Below are 10,653 nucleotides of genomic sequence, written 5' to 3'. Positions count from 1 at the left end.
TTTATTATTCTCTTTTTACATAAAATAACTATCTTATGTTGTAAAAAGAAAAAGGATGAGTCCTATCATTACAAGAAGGAAAAAAAACATATGGTGCGAAAATTAAAGTGAGAAAGTAAAAAAGAAATTATCTTATATAAAAGAAAAGTAATATTTCCTTTTACATATACCATATATCAGCATAGTTGTCACCGAAAAAAAGGTCAAAAGAGTTTATACGAGGCAAGGATCCGGGAGTCTTTTGTGCTTAACATTTTGTCTACTTGAAAATGCAAATTCCTATTTAATATGAAAAAGGGAAAAAATAAAATAAAAGAAAGAGAATTATTTAAATTTTAGGGAAAAACTATTCTTATGCTACATGTGATAAATTTCTCTCCTATACACCCTTCGATAATTGTGTCACTTTATTCTTTTCTTTTCATTTTATTTTTAAAGTGGTGGAGCCCACAAATTTATCTATATAACATGAGATAACTTATCTCTTTTTAATATGAGATTAATAAAATCCTAAATTTTAACCTGTTTGGTTAAAACTAAAAAGTAGTTGAGACTTGAGACAAGAGAAAGTAGAGAGACAAAGCTGAGATAGCTTTCTAAAATTCAGCGACGTTATATTAACTACCATTCAACAATTTTCGATCTTAATAACAGGTTCACTGTAGGTGTCAAGTGTTAAAAGTATTATACTGAGATGGCACAAGATGAAAACTTACGAGTTAAGTCAAAGCCTTCCCCTGAGCTTACTACGACTTCTCAATCTATGGAGCCACCCATGTCCAAAATCTCCACCATGATTCCCACCACTTCATGGTTTACACCCAAGAGGTAATGTACCTTCTTTGTTTCCTTCTCCCCCTCCTAGATCCGTACTGTAAAAATGGGTTAAGTAAAGCAAAGAAAGTTTCAGTCTTTTTGAATTTTTGTTATTAGGGTGTGGGGAGAAACTTTTTAAGCCATTCTGAACAAATTATGTTCTTCTGAAGTGTTTTTTGGTATTTTGGCTCTTGTTTCGTAGGCTACTTGCTATATTTTGCGTGATTAATTTGTTAAACTATTTGGATCGAGGAGCAATAGCAAGCAATGGTGTTAATGGAAGTAGGGGAACATGCACCGAAGATGGTACCTGCACTTCTGGTACAGGAATACAGTAAGATATACTTAGTATCATTTCTCTCACGCCTCAGGCATTTAATTTTCTATACCCTATGATTTTAAATTGTTGAGCTTATTCGAACTTCTTTTTTTTTTTTTTTTTTTTTGTGTTTGGGTGGTGGGGGTGTTGATGGAATTTTCTGTTCTAAAGCAAGAGATTCTCGTAGAGTAGAATAGAGAACATAATTGAAAAGGGGAGGGAGAAGTGAAACCAAAAAGGGACAGGAAGGGAGGTTGGCTGATGTAAAAAAGCATTCCTTTTGTACCTTTTTTTTGGATTAATGTGGGATGATTCCTTATTAATTCAAGGAATCATAAAAAGAAAACACTAATTTATTCCTTAAGTAGGAACTCCAAAAGAAATAAGCTAATGGGAACAGGAAACCATGATTTTACAGTAAACACTAATAGCCAGTTCTCACATAATAGGAAATCTGAATTACTACTCAAAATAAGTCATAATTATTTATTATATTTTTCATGTGAATCCTCAATCACAAAATAACTGACTTGAAAAACCCAATGTCTGTGGTCAAAATTTACAAATTGCCTCTGATCTCGATTTATGTTTTTGTTATATTCCACAGCAACATGTTTAATGTGGCTCTCAAAGGTTTTGAATAACTAATGCATGAGTAACCGAATTATCAAACCTGCATCTGTGGTTTTTCATGCTCCCTTCCTCTTTCAGAACAAGAAATCAAGAATAGAGGGTGTTGTCTCATGGCTTTAAAATGTGGTTTACCTTAAAAAATTAAAAAGAAATGACAGCATTCTGAATTGAAAAGCACTCATGCAAGATATCCTTAAATTATTGAAATAATGAGAGAAAGAAATTGGGACTCTTGCTTGGTTAAAAACCCAGTTTTGTCCTACTGTTATGTATGCATGCTTATCAAAATGGCATGAGAAGCATCACCCACCAAGGTGTAGAATTTAATTTATAGTCTGCAAGATAACTGTTGCTTCTGCCTGTATGAGCTTTTCTTGTGCTCCTGTAATATGCAGAAGTAAATTTTCAGCAATTTAGTAGTTTTTGACTATATATTTTTCTCCTTGTGTGCAGGGGGGATTTTAACTTGAACAATTTTGAAGATGGAGTTTTGTCATCTGCTTTTTTGGTTGGACTTCTCGTGGCTTGTCCAATATTTGCTTCTCTGGCTAAGAGGTAATAAGTAGTAACCATTTGTGTTGCAATTAGTTGAAACCCTATTCTTACTATTGTACTTTATTTAGCTTAAATATTCAACCTATTAACGCTTCAGAAGATGTGTTTTAATTGAATGAAACTTCTGAAAGCTGAAGAGGCTTTTGAACCACCACAGATAAATTATATTTAATTTCAATTTTTTCCTACTTGGCATGCAATTTAATATTTAATGGACGAAATCTTCTTGGTTATGACTTTCTTGTTTTTAAATTGACGAGACCATTTATCTAAAATACTTTGCTGCATAAATTATGATAAAAGTTGGATTATGGATGTATTTGACCATTTGTCCATTGAGGTTCTTATGTTTGATAGACATAATAATTGAAAACCGAGAATTTCTGATCTTTTCTGCGTTGTACATATAGCTCATATGATTGTTGTGATTCGGAATTGCCGTCATTAAATTACATATTAATCCTTCCACAATTCTTATTTTTTGCAGTGTGAACCCCTTTAGACTTATAGGAGTTGGATTGTCAGTTTGGACTCTTGCAACCTTATGTTGTGGTCTTTCTTTTAATTTCTGGTCCATTTCAGTCTGTCGCATGTAAGTGGTCTAATTCTGTTATTTTTCAAGTTATGCAATTTTGATTTTGAGTAGTTAAATAATAGTACAAAATATAACGTACCCAAAAAAATAGTACAAAATACAAGAAGAGATTTGGCTTATTTTTTCCTTATGCTTTTATTATTCTCTATAGGCTGGTTGGTTTTGGTGAGGCTTCATTTATAAGTCTTGCAGCACCTTTTATTGATGACAATGCCCCAGTTGCTCAGGTTTGTTTCTTTCCCTTGGAAGCATCTCCCGCTTTTAGATACGAAGAATGTCTATTCTCTGTTATGCTCACTATCAAGCCCTCACATATTATCTGTAGCATAAACTATTTAACTTGTATCTATAATCTTTAGTAAAGCGGATATTCCACTATAGCGGTTTCGGGGTCTGCTGCATAGTTATTCAGGTTTGATAAGTTCGATTTTGGTGACGTTTAATGCTATTAAGCATTCATAAAGAATTTTAGCTTAGTCATTGTAATCACTTGATCAGCATAAGTTGCGAGAAGTTTGCTTATTTTCAACATTTCAATGATTTATGGATATAATCTTATAAAAGTGGATGACATCCCCTGTATGCTTCTCTGTAGTTGGAATGTCATTCTTCATTATAGTTGTTTTTTTTTTTCCTGTTGGAAACCTGTCTCATACTGCTGTATCTGTGTATGTATCAGAAAACAGCGTGGCTTGCAATATTTTACATGTGTATACCAACGGGATATGCACTTGGCTATGTCTACGGTGGTTTGGTAAGTTTTGATCTGTATTTTTCATGCAACTATTTAATACTAATAATAACAACTGTGCTGCAGGTATGGTGGAAAGATATAACAACTTTACATGATTTGGTTTATGTACTACCCTTAGACATAGTTAAGTTTGTAAACAAAAAGTTTGTAAATATAACTGTAAAGAACCAATTCAACCCAAAAGCTTAAACTAATGGGTGAGGGCTTTTTAATGGTTTATACTATTCCCTAACACACCTTCTCACATGAGAGCCCACTGGGCTTGAAGGGTGGACAATGCACAGGCCCACCTGTGTTAAAAAAATTCCAAAAGAGAAAGTGGGGGGCGGTGAGGATTAAACCTAGGACACGAGACTCTGAAACCATGTAAATAAGCTTAAGGTAAACCAAAAATTGGGCTCGTGCAATAATCCACGCTTCAAGCCCAAAGGGCTCTTGCGTGAGGGGGCGTGTTAGAGAATAATATAAAGTCTTTAAAAGGCCCTCACCCAACACGTTAAGGTTTTGGGTTGAAGTGGTTCTTTTCATGGTATCAGAGCCTCGGTGTACTAGGTTCGATCCTCGCCGCCCTCCACTTTCTTTCTTGTGGAATTTCTTTCTTCGCACAGGTAGGTGGGCCTGTGCATTGTCCACCCTCCAAGCCCAATTGCTTCTCGTGTGGGGGGCGTGTTGAGATATATAAAACCATTAATGTAGTCTCACCCAATAGCTTAAGCTTTTGGGTTGAATTGGTTCTTTACAATAATCTTCCTCTGAATTTAAATGTAGGATGAAAGCATAGTTCTCTTTCTAAATTTTAAAAACTAAGTGAAAAGTAGAATTTTTAGTTTAAAATTGTAATAGATATAGACAAATGATTTTAAAAAGGGATTTTCTTAAAAGTAGGAAGTGGGTTTATAATTAATTTAGAGTGACAATTTTATGCTTCCCTTTCAATTATAAAAGAAACAAAGCATTGGTCTTTCAAGAAAAAAAAAAAATCAGATAACAAGTGGGGGAATCCCCTTGTATAGTAATATACTGCAGAAACAATCACTATGTGTATTTTGCTTCTCTCTCTCTTTTTCAATGCCCTCTCTAATTTTATCATTTCTGTGTTTATTAACAGGTGGGAAGTTATTTTGGTTGGCGTTATGCATTCTGGGTAGAGTCTGTATTGATGCTTCCATTTGCTATTTCAGGATTTTTTATGAATCCTTTGCAGTTGAAAGGTGCACGTTGGACTTGCATTGATTTCTTGCGAACACATCATTGTTTTTGTTAGATATTGTTAGATATTGTTAGATATGATTAGATATGATTAGATCTGATTAGATATGATTAGATCTGATTATCCTGTTGAGATATATAGTCCCACATTGGTTGTATGAGCAACTCATGTGGAGTTTATAAGGCCTTGGGCACTCCCACCCTCTGAGCTAGCTTTTAGGGTGGTGTATCCCAAGGTTCTTTACATGGTATTAGAGCCTCGCCGTCCCCCACTTTCTCTTGTGGACTTTCTTAGCACAGGTAGGTTGGGCCTGTTGCATTGTCCACTCTTCAAGCTCAATGGGCTCTTGTGTGAGGGGGCGTGTTGAGATATATAATCCCACATTGGTTGTATGAGCAACTCATGTGGAGTTTATAAGGCCTTAGATACTCCCACCCTCTGAGCTAGCTTTTAGGGTGGTGTATCCCAAGGTTCTTTCAAGTGAAATTTCTTTGTTCGCACAGGTAGGTGGGCCTGTGCATTGTCCACCCTTCAAGCCCAGTGGACTCTCGTGTGAGGGGGCGTGTTGCGATATATAAAACCATTAATGTAGCCTCACCCAACAGCTTAAGCTTTTGGGTTGAATTAGTTCTTTACAGTTTTCCATCTCTAAACTACGTGTGGATCCAGGTTTTGTTTCTGCTGATTCAGAAAAGGCACTGGCACCTGAAACAGTTTCCTCAGAAGTTCAAGGTACACTAAGAGTTACACATTATCCAAAGTCAATATTTCCTTTTTTTTTAAGCACCATTGCTCTATCTTAAGTCTTATGATAAAGAACAAATTTCCAGGGCTCATTATCGTTTTTTATTTTTTGTATATTCATGGCAATTTCATATATACAAACTTATGCTTATGAAAATTATATTAAAAAAAGGAATTTTAGCCAGAGATTCTTACCAGCTCATCTCTTGTGGGACAGGTTAACGTTTCTCCTTTATTGTGGGTTGCAATTATTGAGGCCTTTATTGTAGTCTCTTTAACAGATTTGCAAAGGGATTGGTTTGTTCCTTTGAGCATTTTTTAATCCCACCCCTTTTTCTTTTATTGTTATGCTGTTTTTTGGTGGAATCTTTGTCCTTGGGTTCTATATTTCTCTCTAGTATCATTGTAGTCTTCTTTATTTGAGAATCGAAAAAATTCAATTTCTCTTTCATGAAACCTTGGCTGTTGAGTACACTTTGAGATGAATGTTCTGTCTAAAACTAGGCTTATTTCTATTCCTGTTTTCTTTCAGTTTTTATCCCTTTATCTGAAGCAAGTGGGGGAGATTAGATGTTTTTCTTTTTGAAGGAAGATACTGAATATATATTTAACCAAAACTACTATTTTTCTCAGAAGGCTTAAAAGTGTCCATGTTTGAAGTGCATATTCCATTATTTCCCTTTTCCTGGTCTTGTGGGAAGTAATATTATTTTTCTTTTGGTACAAGTAGAAGTGTAGAACCGATAGACGATAGTCACTCATTTCTCCCCTAATATCTTGCAATTAACTGAAAATTTAGGTTTCTTTGTTGTTGGCTGGTTAATTGTTTCTGATTCACAATATCTTTATATTAGCCTTAACGAAATTTACGTGTTTGATTCAAAGTTACGGATGCTTCAAATGGAAAGGATGAGTCACTGTCCTTAAAGGAAGAGTTCAGAGATAAAAGCTCAAATGACGGTTCCAAGTGAAAACACTTACCTTTTGAAATAGCTATTATCTTTTACTGTCTGACATCCATCATCTAGTGGCTGATGTGTTCAAAATTTTAACTGATTCATTCTTATTTTAGGTCAAAATCCACAACCAAAATCTTTGATCAGTTCTCAAGATTTTTGAATGATATGAAAGAGCTTTTGCTTGATGAGGTTTATGTTGTCAATGTTCTAGGTACTTATTTCTCCCACTGATATACTGCATGCATCAACTGCTTTCATTAGATTTACTTTCTTTTATTGGTAAATTTGTGGCAGAAGCTGCTATAGGATAGCTTAGTTCCCAGTGAACTTCATATCGTAATATCCTATGTGTTATAATTTTACCAGTCATATTGTTTTACCATGTCTATTTAACTCCATAACTTGAATATCTATTCGTAGGTTACATAGCATACAACTTTGTCATAGGTGCTTACTCATATTGGGGGCCCAAAGCTGGCTATAATATATACCACATGGTGAGATTTTGCTTCATCCAGTGACATCTTATGCATATGATTTTACTGTTATAGTTTTTCCTTTCTTATATATTTTGTTTCTTGCATAAAATGAAACATCCCTGATAAGTGAAGATACTTTCCAGGTAAAACATAGTACGTTATTATTCCTGTAATATTAAAGTTGGTTTACTTTGGTAGACTGATGCAGATTTGATATTTGGAGGAATTACAATTTTTTGTGGAATAGTGGGCACATTGGCTGGAGGCTTCGTTCTAGATTTTATGACTAACACCTTATCAAATGCATTTAAGGTTGGTATTCAAATTTAGAGAAGGGTTCTGGCATTACTTTTATATCTGTTTATTAGCTGCCCAGGGCGCTATTTTTATCTGTTGAGCTAAAACATTGCCCGTTTACCTTTACCTTTACCCTGCGGGTTCGCCTGTTGATCTCAGAAACATCTACTTTAGTGTTCCTTACTATAATCTGTAATCTTCTATGAACATGATGTGCACTGGATTTTGTTGGGCAGGACTTGTGCCTCATATATGTTAGGAACCCCCTATTTAGGAAAGTAGGTTAGAAGAAATAATGGTTGATCCCCAAAAACCATATGGGTCAGCTTCTGTTTGTTAGGGCTAATGGGGGTAATTAGGGAAATCTCTATAGAATTAGTTAGTTAGGTCATTGGAATTATAAATAGGGTTGAGAGAATACATATAGATGAGGCTTGTGTAACATGTTTGAGCGTCATTGTTACAGTTTTGCAATTATTATCCGGTATGTGAGGTTAAAAGTGTTTTTACAACTAGGATTCTGGATTGGCCTCATAATATTGAACAGACTCACTTAAACTAAGTGTAGCCGTGCATTGATTGAATTGCTGTAATGGGATAGTAAATGGAACTGGTAAACCATACTTGTTGACTAATTTTGTGATCTCTACATATATAGTCAAACTTAAGTAGCATGTTATTTACATTCGATTGCTATGTCCTACTGAACACTCTAAATTCTTTTGCAGCTTCTGTCAGTGACAACATTTATTGGTGCAGCATTTTGTTTTGGCGCCTTCTTATTCAGAAGCATGTATGGCTTCCTTGCTCTTTTCTCTATTGGTGAACTTCTTGTTTTTGCCACTCAGGTACTTTCCTTCTATGCGAGGAAGATCTCTTCGTGTTGGCCGTTATATTAAGGCACTCTCCTTTTTACATGCTTATCATCTTTAATATTTTAGCAACTATTGAGTTTTCCTCTGTACACATTCCTGAGTTTGTATATCATGCCTAGCTTAGAAAATTCCTGAAGTCTGTAATTTTATATATGAGCTTAGATGGTAAGTGATCCCTACAATTCAACTTCTAAATTATTGCTCCTTAGAAACCATTTTCTAAACCTGATCGGAAGTCAGAATTTTTGCTAAACTCTTGAAATTTTTTCAGGGTCCTGTGAATTACGTATGTCTTCGTTGTGTCAAACCAAGTTTGAGGCCACTATCTATGGCTTTGTCTACTGTTGCTATTCATGTCTTTGGAGATGTACCTTCCTCACCTCTTGTTGGTGTTCTTCAGGTCAGCCTTTAATAGTTTTTCTCCCTTTTTGGTAAGCGACCTTTTCTAGTGTTTTTTTTTTTGGTTGACTAACATACCGTAAGGGGAATTATTGTTTTGCTAACGAATTTAGTAACTTACAGACGTGCAGCAATGCCAAACACTTTTTGTATTTCTTACTCTTAAGGTGGAAATTGTTAGTTGTCCACATAATGATCGCCGAATTTGGTCTAGAAAAGTTGAAGATAAAACTAAGACTAATAAGTACATAATTCAAAATCAGGTGCATATAATCGGCTTGTGATAGAAAGCAACAAAAACTCGTTTCTAAGCTAAATGCTTATGATAAGAAATGACACATTTACTGAAAAGTCAAATCTATTTTGATTTTGGCCCTTGGGGCTAGGATGGTTTGATAGAATATTTAGGGACAAAAGACAAAGCTGTACCTCTTATTTATATTGATTGTAGACTTTTAATCCTAATTAAATAAGGAAACAAATCACGATATGTAAGGAAATGTGGAAACCAATCCTAAGAGATCATATATGATATTCTAAACTGTTCTAAGATATAATCATGATATTCTGAAATATCCACTAGATATTCTAACAATGTCCATTACTTGCCAAACAAATAGAGGGAGGGAGGTTGAGGAAGAGAAAATGATAGTTCATAGAATATATATTGTGATGTAAAAGATTCTGATGGTTGTTCATACATATGGTAATGCAGGATAATATTAACAACTGGAGAACTACTGCTTTGATTCTAACAGCCATATTGTTTCCTGCAGCTGGAATATGGTTTATCGGTTAGTCTTCACTGAAATTTCTTGTTGATTTACTACAAAGAAGAATTCCAGTTAGTAATTCTTTTGACATATCATTATTGTAAGATCAAGGATATTTAAGATTAAAAAATGGCATTGCTGGACATGAATAAAATGGTCACTCTGGAAATCATATCCAATCCCAACCTAAAATATGTTACAACCTTTCGTTGTACCTATGGTGAATGTTACTTGACCACATGAAAATTAGCTTATCTTCAATGTGTAGTATTTAAATTTCTATAATTATTATCAAATCATAAATGTCTTATACATGGAAAAGTTTCAAAAGAATTTTAAACAGCGTGTGTTGTGATTCTTGTATATTGTGGCAGGAATATTTTTGCGTAGTGTGGATAGATTTAATGAAGACAATGAGCATCAAGTATCAACCGTCGAAAGTTCAGACACTATGCCGTTGCTTCAAGAGATGACTGGAGAGACATCAGCATCTCCTGCTCAATCCCAAGAATGTTGATATTCTTTTTCATGTTTTTTTTTTTAAGTGTTTTATTAATCTCATGTTATAGGAGAGTAGTTATTTCCTACCATAGACACAATTATGGGTGGACTCACTTATAAAAAAAAATTGAGCTACATGGAAATCAATAGGTGTTGGAAAGAAAGTTATTTTCCAACAATATAAGAGTAGTTTTTTCTTTTTTTAATGCATGACAAATTATTTCGCCCAAGGATAGCCACTATAGTGTAAATAGTTTTTTTTTAACATTTATTATTTGTATAAGTATCTATTTGCTTTTGGTTAATGGAATTAACAATAGTATAATTCAGCATTGTTTTACCATCTTGTGGAAATCGTTCCTTGTAATTTTATTTTTAGAAGAAAATTGCTTGCACTATCCTTGTACATGACTGTTGTAATTTTGGCAATACTTTTCGTAAACAATAACATGCAAAACAGAATAAGAAAAATTAAAGAATACATAAAGAGAGGAGACAAGTATTTTACAGGTTCAGAAACTCAATATCAGTGAGTTTCCTACGTCCTGGGGCCTAAAGAGGGTTAAACGCCCTCTGATATTACTCTTTATTCAAGTCAAGATTCAGATGCAGAGTTTACAGTATACAATTTTAGATATACAAGAATTTAAAGCATATGAAGAAACTATAACGAATAAACAGATCAACAAGAAACACAATCTTGAAACAAATCATCAAGATCAAGAATCAGTAAAGCAAAAATAG

At 34.3% G+C, this 10,653-nt stretch overlaps 1 protein-coding gene across 3 annotated transcripts; it reads left to right on the top strand.

The window, feature by feature from the left end:
* The first annotated feature begins 675 nt into the window (after positions 1-675).
* Positions 676-10,204, top strand: LOC133312819 (probable sphingolipid transporter spinster homolog 2). Of its 3 annotated transcripts, none has more exons than XM_061514087.1 (16): positions 676-828; positions 1,019-1,150; positions 2,222-2,323; positions 2,811-2,915; positions 3,070-3,145; positions 3,598-3,672; positions 4,781-4,883; positions 5,552-5,614; positions 6,512-6,566; positions 6,684-6,796; positions 7,006-7,082; positions 7,263-7,376; positions 8,090-8,209; positions 8,508-8,636; positions 9,351-9,429; positions 9,783-10,204. In XM_061514087.1, the coding sequence occupies exons 1-16, from the start codon at positions 695-697 to the stop codon at positions 9,923-9,925; spliced, it is 1,620 nt and encodes a 539-aa protein (XP_061370071.1). In that variant the 5' UTR covers positions 676-694; the 3' UTR covers positions 9,926-10,204. The 3 variants fall into 3 exon arrangements, with proteins under 3 accessions (XP_061370071.1, XP_061370070.1, XP_061370072.1); XM_061514086.1 differs by having other exon boundaries at positions 6,512-6,593; positions 6,699-6,796; XM_061514088.1 differs by lacking the exon at positions 6,512-6,566 and having other exon boundaries at positions 5,552-5,625; positions 6,730-6,796.
* The last annotated feature ends 449 nt before the right edge of the window (positions 10,205-10,653 follow it).

The sequence above is a fragment of the Gastrolobium bilobum genome, unplaced genomic scaffold (genome assembly GCF_033153095.1).
Source record: "Gastrolobium bilobum isolate Gb01-03AN ecotype WA unplaced genomic scaffold, APGP_CSIRO_Gbil_v1 utg12574, whole genome shotgun sequence".
NCBI classification, from domain to species: domain Eukaryota; kingdom Viridiplantae; phylum Streptophyta; class Magnoliopsida; order Fabales; family Fabaceae; genus Gastrolobium; species Gastrolobium bilobum.
Note: the sequence above shows the minus strand (reverse complement) of the source record. Positions and strands in the feature narration are given on the sequence as shown.